This window comes from Dysidea avara, chromosome 12 (assembly GCF_963678975.1).
Source record: "Dysidea avara chromosome 12, odDysAvar1.4, whole genome shotgun sequence".
Taxonomy (NCBI): domain Eukaryota; kingdom Metazoa; phylum Porifera; class Demospongiae; order Dictyoceratida; family Dysideidae; genus Dysidea; species Dysidea avara.
Window position 1 is genome coordinate 9,507,877 of NC_089283.1, and position 15,080 is coordinate 9,522,956.

The following is a 15,080-nucleotide window of genomic DNA, read 5'->3' on the forward strand; positions in this document are numbered from 1 at the left end:
GTCACATACAACTACAGATTTCTAGGTACTCTCTGAGCTAACTTACCAATTTCAGCCATTAAACACGTCCAAAAGCAGTGATAAGCACTTATGGCAGCCAGAGCAGCAAGTTTACAGCTTAGTATTATTGAATCACGTGACACGATTGTAATGTTAAAAGCGATATGCGTAACCGGAAAGTAAGCGGTGAAAGAACTCTTAGCCACACCTAGTTTCGTTAGATGGATCTTGAAGTCTCGTGACAGGTTGGAGAATACCTGCAAGTGAATACTGAATTGACTCGATAGTGCATCGAGGACTGGCGCCGGTATGCTCCGAAAGTTTATAACGTCGCGGCGCCTACAGTATTTACTATGTTCTGTGGGATTATTAGTAGTGGCCATCATGGTATGCATCCTGTTCATCGAAAACCTTTACTGGTGGAACATGCGGCCATCACCCGAGCTATTAACAGCTGAAGTTACAACACAAGAACTAATCAATTCAACACTTATGAGCATCAATGAATCAAAGCATACAAGAGTCAGTGATATAGAAAGTAGTAATATAGAAGGTATTAAAATCAATAAAACAAAACATGAGCCTAGTGAAAAAATGACAAAGCATGCACAAGCAGTGAAGGGTAACAATTCAATGCTTATGAATATTAGTAAGTCAAAGTGTATTGCTGGTGGTAACAAAAGTAGTACAATCAATGAAACAAGACATGATCTCAGTGAGACTATCAAGAAGCTCAAGAGTCGAACACCAGGGTCAATTACTTTAGAAGCCAACTTAAACTTTTTAGGCGAACTTTGTGAATATCAAATCAGTAGTGTTGTTGATGCTTTTGGAGTACCTAATTTAAATTCTTCAATACTTTCAAGACACCAGTTTTTGGCTTGTCCAGGTTTATATTTGTTAAAGCGCACAGAAAAATTTGATGGAAAAATTGATGTACCTAAACACTTTCAAAATTGCAAAAAGATGAGTTTTCAGAGTAATGGGACAACTGCTGCGTTATTCAGTTTTCCTGGCTCAGGAAATTCATGGGTACGACAACTGCTGGAGACTACTACTGGTATTTATACTGGTGCTCTCAAGGATTGCGATTTGAGCTATATCAATAAAGGCATGATTGGTGAAGGAGTTTATACCGACAATGTCATTGCTGTGAAGACTCATTTTCCTTACCATGAAAACTTTATGGTAACTCATAAAATAATTTACATTATTAGAAATCCTTTTGATGCTATCCTTTCTGAATGGAATCGAAAACAATCCATTTCAAGAAATCAATTGACAGCACATATTTCCACAGCTGAAAGAGAATATTTTAGTAAGTGGCAAGTTTTACCAAAAGTACAGGAATGTACTCTAGGTTTTACAATACAGGTATATAGTTGTGACTGTACGTTGCATCCTACTAAGTTATTGCTGTAGTCTAATCTCATGTAGCCAGATCACTTTGTATTGGGTCGGGAAGAAAGAGGGTCTGGTGTACACAGTATAACAGTTAATATGTTCTGGCACCCTTCAGATTTTACTGCACGGCTCCAAAGGCTCGTTGATTGGTGAGAATCAGACATGATGGTTTCACAATGGTTTTTGAACATAGTGGAAGCCACTGCGTGCATGTCTCGTAAATCAATCAACAGCCCCCAAAATCTGATAACAAAACTACTTACCAGTGGTCTGACTATGCAAGACTAGTAGTCAATATGTACATACTCTATGCTTCTTCAACAAAGGTATTTGTATTAATCATTTTTTCATTGCTTGTGGCTCCGTTCAAGTTACCACCATTTACTGATACGAGTGGTACATATAGCCTAAATATTTTTAGGGAGAGGAGATTTAGCTTTTTGTGAAAAATTTGTCCTTTTACGTAGCTTATACATATGGAGTTGTTTGCAAATCTGCGAAACAATATATTTCATCCTTATATTGCCCCTCAAAATTATTTAGGTGATATGGTAACTTGAAAGGAGTTCAAACAGTAACTTTATCACAGACACACTATCCCTCCTTTGCTTGTGTTATTTGTTATTAAGTGTAGGTTGAATGGAGGTGCTGCATGCACATATTAAAATTTAACCATGCATCAAAATTCTGCATAAGACAAACAGTACACCATCTTTTAAACATGACACCATAAACTCAACATACTCAGTTTACAGAGATGAGATTTGTTCATCAGAATTAGGGCTGTGTGATAATAACGATAACGTAATTATTGTGATAAAGATAAAAATTTTCTATTATCGATATTCCAACTCAATAGCAAATCTCCATAGACTATTGTATATTAAAGCAGGCAGATGGTGCTCTTGTGAGTAAGATCACAATCAGCTGTGGTAGCTAATGCTGAAAATAAGTGATTTTCAAGAGACTGAAAATAAGTGATTTTCAAGAGATACAAACCTTAAACAATTATTATTACACAAAATAACTGTAAAAGTACTCTATGGCAATATTTCATTGTCGAGATATGTAATATCATTTATCATGATAAAATGGTTTTTGTTATTGAAATTTATCAAAATATAGTTTTTTTATTATCACACAGCCTTAATCAGAATCCTTGGAGAAGAGTACAAGAGTGATTCAGGTGATGTATAAGAGTATGTACAGTGACAAAGTGATTGAGACAAATTATGTGTCTGTTTGCATGTTTTACGATGTATTAGTTGACTATCAGTATAGGCACACATAGAATGCACCCAAGTTTAGTGAATTCGTTTAGGGCAACACACTTAGTTTTCCCATCCCAGGCATAAAGTACTATGTGTAGCATGTTTTAAAATTATGTTCCGTGGCTCCTTTAGCACATACCAAACTGCAGGTTGCTGCGGTATCAAGTCACGACTGGGATTGGAATGTTGTTGTACAGAGTTTTAGTTTATAGCTCTTAGTGGGCCATGTAATAATCAGTTAAAAGCTCAGCAATTATTGAACAACACACTTAGCTAGGAGCTTTTCCAGAGAAACATAATAACCAAACACTGATGTACTTTTTGCTGAAGGATATAGTGCATGATGCCAAAATGATCTAAAGCCAGAAGTAATGCTGCTAGGCAAAGGTGGAAGACAAGGAAGGTGAGGTTGAACACTAGTGATGCAAGTGAGTCCTCCTCATGATTACACTGAGCCTGGTCTGCCTAAGAAATGTAAGCAGTGGGATTAAACCTCTATCATTCATGTCATGGAAGCTCAAATTGGATGGTGAATAAAGCTGCCAAGGAGTTTTGTGTTCCTAGGCCCCCAACCACTTTGAAAGATAGGATTTCAGGTACAGAAAGAACCTGTGGCCTGAGCTATATCTGACCAATGATGAGGAAAATAGCTTAGCCACTTTTTGTATCACCGCTTGTAAATGGAGCATAGGAAAACCAAGCAAGAAGTTCTTTGTACTGTTGTGCAAAAACCCTGATATATTTGAAAAAATATTAATTTAAAACTGAAGCAGTGATCCAAGTGATAAATAGTGAAGCAAGAGATGAATGATGGTAATGCAACATAGCTCTGTGAGAAAACCTCTTGTTTCACTACATTTTATCATTTGGATCCCATTAAATTAATGCCAGTTTCAGTAGTTTGTTTAGTTTTTATTACACAGCTGACTTTTCCATTAGAATGTCATAGTGACTGTTGTATTAGGGTGATTTCTGTATTAGAGTACCTCAAGTCAGCCTCGGGCATGGTCAATATTCCTTATTATCACCATGCTATGATAGCTAGACCAATAAGGGTGTGAGTTCATTGTGTTTGAGTTACTAGATTACTTAATAGGTGTGGTTTCCACTATTAGTCAACCTAGATCATTAGTGGTCATGTTCTCAATCCTATCGTGAAGTTAAAGGTATCTACTGGGTATCAGTACACTTTAAATTATTTTGTGACCGTTTTTTGAAAAAAACTTATATCAAAGGAAATGGTCACATTTTTGTGGTTTGACCTTTTCCTTTGAGTAATTATAATGAATTATATATCACTTGAAAGAGAATTTAAAAAGCATTCCAAAAATCTAAACAGAAAGGTTCTGTGGCAATTACTTTTCTTTGTATTTTTCTTCATCTTGTGTTAATTCTTCTTTTTGCACTGCTTACAAAATTGCCATAACTTGCGCAAGTCTTTAATGTGTGTACAGAATGGTAAAAGCAAGAATTTATAAACTCAGTTTTCTGTCGAATGGTTTACCCAGCAGGTGTTACAAAAAATTGCACTTGTGATTTTGAAAATCGCTTGTAACTTTGTGCCACTTTTACCAAGAGTTTATAAATTCTTGCTTTTACCAATCTGTACACACATTAAAGACTTGCGCAAGTTATGGTAATTTTGTAAGCAGTGCAAAAAGAAGAATTAATGCAAGATGAAGAAAAATACAAAGAAAATAAAAGAAACTTTGAAGGCGCGTATCTCAAAGTCAGCTGGATCAATTTAGTTCAAATTTGGTATGGAAGATGCCCCACCTCCAAGAAATGTTTTACAGAAAGATGGGCTATTTTTGTTTAACTGTTGCTGAAGTAAAAATGCATGAAACTCATGTTTTCTAAAATACACACTTGTCTGTCATGTGCCAGCCATGCAGGTATTAATGTACACATGCAAAGCTGCACAACTGTTGCATGTATTTCTACATATGCAGTACTGCAAAACAAAATGATGCCCCCCAAAATTCTCCCTTCAGAATTCATCTTTGAAATATGTTAGAGTCTTAACATAGAAAAATCAAGCTTAATGCATTGGGTTTCCTTGGCTACATGACACACCATCATGTTTAAATCATGGAAGCCATATGACATAGATGTCATGTTATGCATTAATGTTTATTTTTACTAGGAGGTGACAATGCGGCTGAGTGGAACAAAACAGTTATGAGCTTTGCTGTGTCATGGAGAGAACATGTAAAAAGTGGGATGATGTCAAAGCAAGTTCCTATGTTAGTAGTGAAATATGAAAATTTACAAAATAATGTATATGGTGAATTGAAAAGGATGATGGAATTTTTAGAGTTTTCATACACAGAAGATGACCTACAGTGTACTATTAATTCTGCCTCAACTGAAGGCTTCCACAGAAAACATAATACAAGCTTTGATCCATATACTCCTGAACAGAAACAATGGATTCATGCACAAATCACACTGGCTAATAAAGCATTGCTCCCTTATAACATAACTTATTAAGTGAATAAAAGTGTCATTATGTACGTATGTGTATGTATACCATGATAGTAGTGGATCTAGGACTAGGGTTGTTCCAAAGGTAATGACAGATCCAGAATGGGGCTTTTAGGGCAAATGTCTCCCACCCCCTCACTCCCCTTGTGAAGGAGCCATGCTTCTTTTGATCAAAATACTTCAGTCTATATAGCATGTATATAAATTACTATTATGTATTGCATGCAAACTCCAAAGTCAACACAGTTATCGAACTGTCACCAGCACCTTGTGCGTACTAAGCACCTTTAAAAATATTTATTGTGTTGGTGGTGTTTAAGACATTCATAGCTTTTTAAACAGCATTTGAGACTTCACAGCTATGCATGTGCAAGGCCAAAATGACAAAAACCAACAATGAAACACTACTAAAAGGTGATTATTTGCTGCTTCAAAAATACAGCAAATAACCTAACCTTAGTCTGTTTTGTGCCACTGCAGGCTGTACAACCCCTCTTTCATGCATAGTAAAAACAAACTAGTGAACGTCACTACTAATGGCTGCCACAATACTCACTATTTTTGTGTAGTGACGTTCACCACTAAGTTTGTAGTGAACATCACTACATTGACCACCAAGTAGTGACGTTTACTGAAAAAGGTAGTGAACGTCACTACTTAACAGTAGTGAGTATTGTGGCAGAGCAATTCACTACTAATTTTTTACGGTGTGGGCAGATCCAGGAACAGGCAAGAGGAGCTCCTCTTGCCTGTTACTGGATCTGTCCCTGAAAGGGGGGTTGTACAGCCTGAACTGGATAAGTAGCTAGTCAGTGATGCCAAGGAGGTATTATGAATGCAGAGGCCACATGATTAGATTTATCTAGTCAAATTATTTGGAAGAAAGGGTATTAGTGTATGAAACACGCTACAACTGAATGTGCCAACCTATGGGGCATATCTCCATAAAAGTTTGGCTCTCTAAAAGAGTGTTTTCAGCAGTTTTTTAAGAGCAATGTTATTTTGGTTAATATGAGCATCGTGATCTTTTCATTTTGTAGATAACTACCAAGCTTTTAGCTACTATTATTATTAATGGATAAGCTCTTCTTAGCTATCATCTAATTTAGTCTATGAGATGGAAAACAGGTAGTGGTTAAGTGATGTTGACACTTTTAAAGATCACAGTTTGTATGCTCCTAAGCTTAGTGAAACTTTTGTTAGCCTTAGGCACCAATGATTAGTATGATGACAGCATACACCTAATCCATGAATTGGACTTTTAACAACTAGTGTACTATGTTTTGAGCTTCACTGCATTCTTCTGCCTCTTGTTTAATTCTAAAATTGCTGTTGTGACAGTTAGCTATACTTCTGCTGAATAATCAAGACCAAGGTTCAAATTTCATTATTGCTGTTAGTATGTACCTTCGAAGCTGAGAAGATTGCATGAGTGATGTTAACATGTCAACACAGAAAACTTGCTGATTGCTGCTCAACAAAGGTAGCAAAAGCTTATAGAAGGTTGTGTAACCAACCTTGTTATTATTACAGATAACTTGCCAGTGTTTTGGAATATCTACTTCAATAATGCATGATTATTAATGACCCATGTGCAAATTTTGAGAAACAAACAAGCTGCAAAACCATAATGGAGTCATATATTTGAAGCTATACCTATTACAGGTTTTAACAATATAATTAGAAGATGATTACATGTATTGCTGCAGGATTTCAAGCCTCTGGTGGAGGTACTGTATTCTAAGTGATAGATCTGTAAGAAATGTGGTCACTGTTTTTTGCTTTTCTAAAGTAAAACAGCTATCTATGTATTTAGCATAAGAACTCATTTTTGTTACCTGCATGTATACTCTGCAAAAAAATTAGTGCTTCAATGTGTTCCTGAAAATTAACCACTAGTATGAAGTATAGCCTGTCATGTCAAAATGCTAGTGCACAAGTGTGGAAAAGTGTTCACTTCAATGATCATCCTTCAGCATCACAACAGCAAAACAATTGTCTAATTTTAAAGTAATGTGACCAAAAATAAAAGGTCTAATCACACAAAGCCATACCAATGCAAATATTGCAACAAAGCATTCTGAACATCTGGTGTTCGAATAGAATTCACACTGGAGAGAAGCCCTATCATTGTTGACATTGTAGTAATGCATTTACGTCTGCCATCACATTTAAAAACTCACACAGGAGAACTGAAAGCCTTTCCAATGTCAATATATTGCAGTAAAGGCTTTGTAATCTGCAAATACAACTCAAACAGGAGAAAAGTGATACCAATATTGTGGTAAAGGGTTTACAATGTAAGGTAACTTGAATGTACAAGCCACACATGCAGGAGAAAACCCTTTCAGTGGCAAACCATTGATACCACTGGGTAACCTATGGAAGCTTTTTAAAAACTCGTACTTGATAGAAAACATTGCAAATATATGAGAGCAAGAGAAAAGCCATATGCATGTCAATATTGTAGTAAATTAAAGCTTTTGCAGATAATAGTTCTCTCTGTTAGGACCTGTAAGAGCTCATACAGGAGAAAAACAAATCCATGCCAATTTTGTAGTAACGCTTTTGCAGTATCCAGTAATCTACAAAAGCATATGATCATAAGACAAATACCATTTCAATATATGTAGCTATACCCTCTTACCCTGGATGGACAGCCTGTACATGCAGTTATTCTCAACTGCACAGCCGGCTTGAATATAAATGTGCGTGACTGTTCTATTATATATATATATAGGGTAATTGACTGTTCTATTCGGAATCAGAACCTTTAGAAAACTCCGCAGATCATTGCAAAATCAGTCTTGACTACACTGTTAAAAATAAAGAGTAACCACCACTCTGAGAGTTCCCAGTGTAGGGAGGATTTAACACCCCATGGAGAGTAGCCAACACTCTGAAGAGAATAACCATTACTCTGAAGAGTAAGGGACACCACTTTCAGAGCATGTGTTACTCCCCAGTTACTCCTTTAGAGTAATGGTTACTCTCCAAGGGTGTTAAATCCTCCCTACACTGGGAACTCCTTGAGAGCTGTGGTTACTCTTCATTTTAACAGTGTAGTTTTTGGAAACCTCAGAAACTCTCTGAATCTGCCCTTGCAGTGGAGCAGTACGTAGCTACATGTTGAAGCACTTGGAGGATCCCTAACTGGGTGCACAAGTCACAAATAATTTTCACACTGCCTTTTCTGTATGTAGCTAGACTCTATATAGCATTCCTCCCCAGGCTTCTGTGCTTTGTAAATAGACAGGATCATTGACTACCGGTTCCTTAAGCTGCATGCATGCTCTGCACATTTGCAAAATAATTAAGGCGTGGCTACCTTGTTACATAACTATCAGATGACGAGGATTTACAGGAATTGAAAATGTCCTTAATGCAACAGAATGAATGAATGGTTTATTATCCTTCTACTGTTTGCTACCTTAATGCAACAGAATGATGCCGCAGCAAAACCTAACATATTGATGATTTTCATTGATGATTTGGGATGGAACGATACCAGCTACAAAGGGTCTGACATTAAAACGCTCACCATCGACAGGTTTGCTAATGAAGGGATTAGATTGCAACAATATTACGTCCAACGAGTATGCTCTCCCACGAGATCTGCTATAATGGTTGGTCGTTATCCTTATCACATGGGTTTAGGAAGAACAGTAATAAGTGACGGGCATCCTCTTGGCTTGCCTTTAAATCAAACTACCATTGCAAACGAGTTGAAGAGAGGTGGCTATTCTACACATTGCGTGGGCAAGTGGGACCTTGGTATCGTGTACAAATGGGAATACACTCCAACATACAGGGGATTTGATAGCTTCTATGGATATTATGATGCTGCTGAAGCGAAGGCTACTTCAACCACAGTGTTAGAGGATATGTAGACTTCAGGAACAACACTAAACCAGTCAATAATGAAAATGGAACTTACAGCACGTTCTTGTTTACTGAAGCTGTTGAACAAGCTATTGCCAAACATGATACTGATAGGGGGCCACTCTTCATATATGCTGCTTATCAATCTGTGCATACTCCGTTAGAAGCCCCTCAAAGTTACATTGACGATCCTGCATGTCGATCCATACCTTATGACAGACGATGTACATTTTGTGGGATGTTACGAGCAACTGATGAAGGAATAGCCAACATTACTATGAGGCTACAAGAACGAAACTTGTTAGATGATACAATAAATATATTTACCACAGACAATGGAGGGCAAACTGCACAAGGTAGTAGTAACTGGCCACTAAGAGGGAATAAAGGAACTTTATTTGAAGGAGGTGTTCGTGGTACAGGATATGTATGGGGCTCCAAGTTGCCAAAGCTAAACTATGACAATTATCAACTGATTCATGTGAGTGACTGGCTACCAACAATAGTAGAAGGTATTGCAGGATTAGAACTTGACAAGAACAAGTGGGCGTTAGATGGATACAATGTGCGGCCAGTTATTATTGGAAACAGTCAGACACCTCGTAAGGAACTGCTAATAAACTTAGATCCTCCAAGTGAAGGTTTCATTGGTCAAGCAGCCATGCGGATGGGAGACTGGAAACTTATTATAGGACAGCCTAACTGCAGCTTACATGGACACGTACACATCTATGATGGTTGCCCAGATGGTTGGGTTCATCTGAATGGCTCAATAGAAGTTGAACCATACACTCCTAATCTCACTTGGCTGTTTAATATTAAAGAAGACCCAAATGAAAGAAAGAATGTAGCCAATGAGCATCCTGACATTGTTAAACAGTTGAAGGAGAGAATAGAATACTACAATTCTACACATATTGTACAGTTAGATCCTAAATCTAATCCTGTTAATTTTGGTGGAGTATGGACACCTTGGATGGCCTGAGTAAAGTATGTTACTTACATATAACACATTGTGCAGACTGTCTGCTGTAGTTCATGTAAAAAATTGACATTTTTCATGTATAGTAACTTTTCAATTTTGTGCTGCTGTATTTATATACACTTAGTGTGTCCTGCATTTTGCTATAGTGTTTTTAATTAATAAAAATACATTGTCTTCAGCCTCTATATGAAGTCTATAGTGTGGAAAAACCGTGTTACATATCTTAGGGTACTTATATATTCCATTATAGTATGAATACTACCTGAACTCATTATATACGTGTATACAGCTGCTGCCATTGCACCATCTGTTTATATAGCTGCAGCAGCTTGATGAGTTCCGTAGCTACATACACTGGTTATTTCTGTGACATCAATTAACTACTGGAATCAATGGTATAGTGAAATGGCATAGCGAAATAATGAATGACATAACCTTCTGCTATAAATTAAACATTGATGCATTAGCTACTGCAGCTATAAAGTAGAATTAAGAAATCCTTAATACTCTATAATATGTTCAAAGGTACTCAATTTTTTTTTGTGAGAGTGCATTAGTATAGTCAATTTTGTAAATAAAACGTAATTTTCCAACTAACTTTAACTTCAGAGATTGAATTTGGATGCATGTATTTTTGATAGCAAACTTATATTGCTAAAATGACTCATCATTTAGTTAGCAATTTTCTAATTTGCATATATACTATATACTCATGCAGGCATTAAGCTAGCTGTATTAACAGATGTTGAATAACCTACTAATAAGTCCATAGCTATTAAGGAGCTATTGGGAGCATTTATGATTTTTGTCTGTTTGAGTTTTCCATATTTTTGCAGAAATCTACTTTGTAAGGGCAGCAAGCAGCAAAATAGAACAGATATAGCTAAACACAGTAACTATTATAATAGGATACAAGCTTAAGTACTGAGCATAGAGAATGCATACCGTACGCATCTCATGTCTATTACGTTTGTTTGTTTGTTTGTTTGCTATTTTTCTTTCTTTATTTATACAATTTTAACCATGAAATGTTATTAGTGGAGGGATTCAAATAAGCTTTTGAAACTAAAAATTTTGGGTTTGCTTTTTTCCATACTAAAATGACGAAAATACATTTCATCGAAAATTTGTGAACGATGAAAATTTTCAATGTTGAAATGTTCCCGATTTAGAGTACAATAGAAAGGTTGTATTTTGTGGTTGATCAAAGCATATATGGCTTCAGACCAGATTTTCTGACCATATGTACTGCCATTGGGTATGCAGTATTAATTCCTGGGCTAGCTAGATGTAATGCCCTTGTATACCATCCTCAGCACAGAATGGCACTGATGAGTCAACAAGTGTAGCTCCACAAATTTTGGGGACAGATTTCCAAATTTTCTGTTGTATGCATACTTAAATCTGTAGGTGGGTCTGGGAGAATGCTCCCCCAGGAAGTTGTGTGTTTGGTGATCAAATCTAGTGAAAATTTTCACCAAAAATCCAGAAATCTTTAAAGCTGACATTTAAAGCACATAATTATGTAAAAAGAATATTGATTGATTGATTGATTGATTGATTGATTGATTGATTGATTGATTGATTGACATAGGCTGATTATATGCATTCTTGCTTCTGCTAGCATAGCAACAGGAATGGGCTAAAGTGTTAAGAGTGGAGCTTTATTTATTTATTTATTTATTTATTAAGGCTTTACAACACAGGCTGTAGGACACCTAGTCCTACAGCCTGTTTTAAAGTTGTTACACAGAGTATGTTTAAAAAAGCATGTGAAGTTTCAAACACATGCATGGATGCCATGCATCCTGGGGGGGGGGGGGGTCTGGCATGCCCCCAGGAAAAATCAGGTCTTAAGCACTCTGAGATGGGGTTTTAGATTTGTTTTACTGCAGGTAAACTGAATAACTTTTACAAATGCGACTGTTCTATTAGGGTAGCTGACTGCTCTATTATAGATGATTTCGATCTGAACCCTTTAAAAATTGCCTGAATCTAATCATATACTTGACCAGTTTCTATAAGCCTCAGAAATCTCCCCCTAGATCCACCCCTGGTTAGAGTGCTAGACAAAACGTGATGAAATGCAACGCTAGGCCAGTGCGTGTGTCACTGGCCTCACACTGACTGCTTCCATGGGTGTGGCTACGTAATTCCGCAACGGTAATTAATGTCACGTGTTTGTAGCGATATCAATGTTGAAGGGGACCATCCTGCTTGCTCTCGGTTTAGCTACCTTGGTACAACAAAATGACGCTGTAGCAAAGCCAAACATATTGATGATTGTCATAGATGATTTGGGATGGAACGATACCAGCTACAAAGGATCTGACATCAAAACACCGACCATTGATAAATTTGCCAACGAAGGAATTCGATTACAACAATATTATGTCCAACGATTATGCTCTCCTACAAGATCTGCTCTGATGGCTGGTCGTTATCCTTATCACATGGGATTAGCAAGGCAAGTAATCACAAATGGACATCCTTTTGGCGTGCCATTAAACCAAACTACTATTGCAAACGAGTTGAAGAGAGGTGGCTATTCCACTCACTCTGTGGGCAAGTGGGACCTTGGTATGCACAAATGGGAATACACTCCAACATACAGGGGATTTGATAGCTTCTATGGATATTATGATGCTGACGAAGACTACTATACACATAGTGTTGGACCATTTGAACGTGCGTTAGATTTCAGAAACAACACTAAACCAGTTTCTGACCAAAATGGAACTTACAGTACCTTCTTGTTTACTGAAGCTGTTGAACAAGCTATTGCCAAACATGATAGTGACAAGGGACCGTTCTTCATTTATGCTGCTTATCAATCTGTGCATACTCCATTAGAAGTTCCCCAAAGTTACATTGATGATCCAGCATGTCGACCCATACCTTATGACAATCGACGCATATTCTGTGGGATGTTACGAGCAGCTGATGAAGGAATAGCCAATATTACAATGAGATTACAGGAACAAAACTTGTTAGATGATACAATAATTATATTCACTACAGACAATGGAGGACAGACAGCATATGGAAGCAGTAACTGGCCACTAAGAGGTAACAAGGCTACTGTATTGGAAGGAGGTGTACGTGGTACAGGATTTGTATGGGGTGCAAAGTTACCTAAATTAAACTACGACAATTATCAACTAATTCATGTAACTGACTGGCTACCAACAATAGTAGAAGGTATTGCAGGATTAGAGCTTGACAGAAACAAGTGGGCGTTAGACGGATACAATGTTTGGGCAACCATCACAATGAACAGTGAGACACCTCGTAAAGAACTATTGATTAACCTAGATCCCCCACGTGAAGGATTTATTGGCCAGGCAGCTATCAGAATTGGAGATTGGAAGCTGATCACAGGTTTACCTAACTGTAGTTTAGCTCCACCAAAAGTGGGAGACATGTGTCCTGATGGTTGGGTTCATATGAATGGATCAATAGAACTTCCTCCATATACTCCTTCTCTCACATGGCTCTTTAATATCACAGAGGATCCAAATGAGAGGAATAATGTTGCAGACCAACATCCTGACATAGTTAACCGGTTAAAGGAGAGGATAGAATATTACAATTCTACTCATATTGAGCAGTTAGACCCTCCAGTTGACCCAAAATCTAATCCTTCTCATTTTGGAGGGGTGTGGACTCCTTGGTTGGACTGATCTTTTAACAGTTTCAAACTATTATGTTTGTAATGATTTTTGTTTATTGATTTTTGTATGCATATAGAATGCTTTAATTTGTTGTTCAAAAGTTTTAATTGTTTTTTACAACCTATTCGTTTGCGTATGAATTAATGACAAAAGATATAATCTTAAAAACTTTAATTTGCCAAAAGCTCACTAAATAACATTATACTTATTAAAATCAAAATTAAGGCATATTGGTGAATTTGTTAGAGTTGTTGTTAACAAAATTGATTGAAATTCTTATTTGCCAAACTTTACTCTTGCTGGTTTATGGAAACTTGGTCAAGCATAATAATATAATAACAGTAGCGGTGAAGCTTTATTGTATCACTGACTCACTGTGGAAGACTAACAATCATCACCAAATGCATCATTCCAGGCTGAATATGCAACTGATGATGGAGATAGATTTATTGTTGTGAAAAATTGTGAGCTGTGAATAAGTTTTATTTTTCTTTTAGTTATAAAGCACCATGGGCTTAGTTTATTGGTGTACATACAGTGTGCACACTGAATATATGACTGTCTTGCTGAACTAAACTTACCATCACTAAAATATTGGAGGAACCACGGTGACATGATAATGATCTATCAATATTTGATTTGATTATTGATTTGATTTGTGAGTTTCCCTCTGATAGCGTCCTTCCTTGCCAGAGCAGCATATACAATACAGACAAATACACATAGCTAGCTAGCTAGCTAACAAGTACAAAACTTACCACATGGTTACAAAACTTACCACACGGTTACAAAACAAATACATGGATACAAATGCAACAAATGCAACAACTTTAAGGCAACTAAATTACAAAGATAACTGAACAAATTACATGAAATCAAAAGAGAATGAAAATCTTAACATAGATACATCAAATTTGTTAATCAGCATTCAACAACTCATCTATGAATTATTTAAGCCAAATCATCTACATAAAAGAGTCAGATCATGTCATTTTTATTGTAAGAGCCATCAATGATTGGATTAACCTACCTTATCATGTAGTTAATGCAGCCTCATTGAATGATTTTAAAAGTTTGCTTGACTGTAGCTGGTTTGCCTTTTGTATGATCATTAATCGGTTGAATTCCCTGTTATATAGTATAACTGCATAGTCGGGGTATTTGGGAGGGGGGTGCGCTAGGGTTCTGGAAACCCCATTTGAAGTTAAACTTGTGGGCTTGCACTGAGTAGGTAGGAACACCAATTAGTTACACTAATCAGGAACAAGGCAGGGTAGTGCATGTAGCTACAGTGAAATAGGAAACTTACATTGATTTCTTAAGAGTGCATTAAGTTTTTAAACATTCAGATACTCTAATAGAGCAGTCAGATGAATT

At 36.8% G+C, this 15,080-nt stretch overlaps 2 protein-coding genes and 1 pseudogene across 2 annotated transcripts; all 3 read left to right on the forward strand.

Annotated features, from left to right (window-relative positions):
* Positions 1–213: 213 nt before the first annotated feature.
* On the forward strand, positions 214–5,215 carry LOC136241129 (sialate:O-sulfotransferase 2-like). The gene is made up of 2 exons (XM_066032297.1): positions 214–1,318; positions 4,822–5,215. Exons 1-2 carry the CDS (start codon positions 310–312, stop codon positions 5,166–5,168), a joined length of 1,356 nt encoding a protein of 451 aa, XP_065888369.1. The 5' UTR covers positions 214–309; the 3' UTR covers positions 5,169–5,215.
* A 3,339-nt stretch (positions 5,216–8,554) lies between these two features.
* On the forward strand, positions 8,555–10,029 carry LOC136239816 (arylsulfatase B pseudogene; annotated as a pseudogene).
* Positions 10,030–12,201: 2,172 nt separating this feature from the next.
* Positions 12,202–13,787, forward strand: LOC136240964 (arylsulfatase B-like). The gene has a single exon (XM_066032057.1). The coding sequence runs from the start codon at positions 12,225–12,227 to the stop codon at positions 13,710–13,712; it is 1,488 nt and encodes a 495-aa protein (XP_065888129.1). The 5' UTR covers positions 12,202–12,224; the 3' UTR covers positions 13,713–13,787.
* Positions 13,788–15,080: the final 1,293 nt, after the last annotated feature.

What these genes read in the sequence shown, in the direction of transcription:
- LOC136241129 (XM_066032297.1), top strand. Translation starts at nt 310, where the DNA reads ATGCTCCGAAAGTTTATAACGTCGCGGCGCCTACAGTATTTACTATGT. An exon ending in AGCTGAAAGAGAATATTTTA is followed by an intron (nt 1,319 to 4,821) that starts GTAAGTGGCAAG and finishes TATTTTTACTAG; the next exon opens with GAGGTGACAATGCGGCTGAG.
- LOC136240964 (XM_066032057.1), top strand. Translation starts at nt 12,225, where the DNA reads ATGTTGAAGGGGACCATCCTGCTTGCTCTCGGTTTAGCTACCTTGGTA.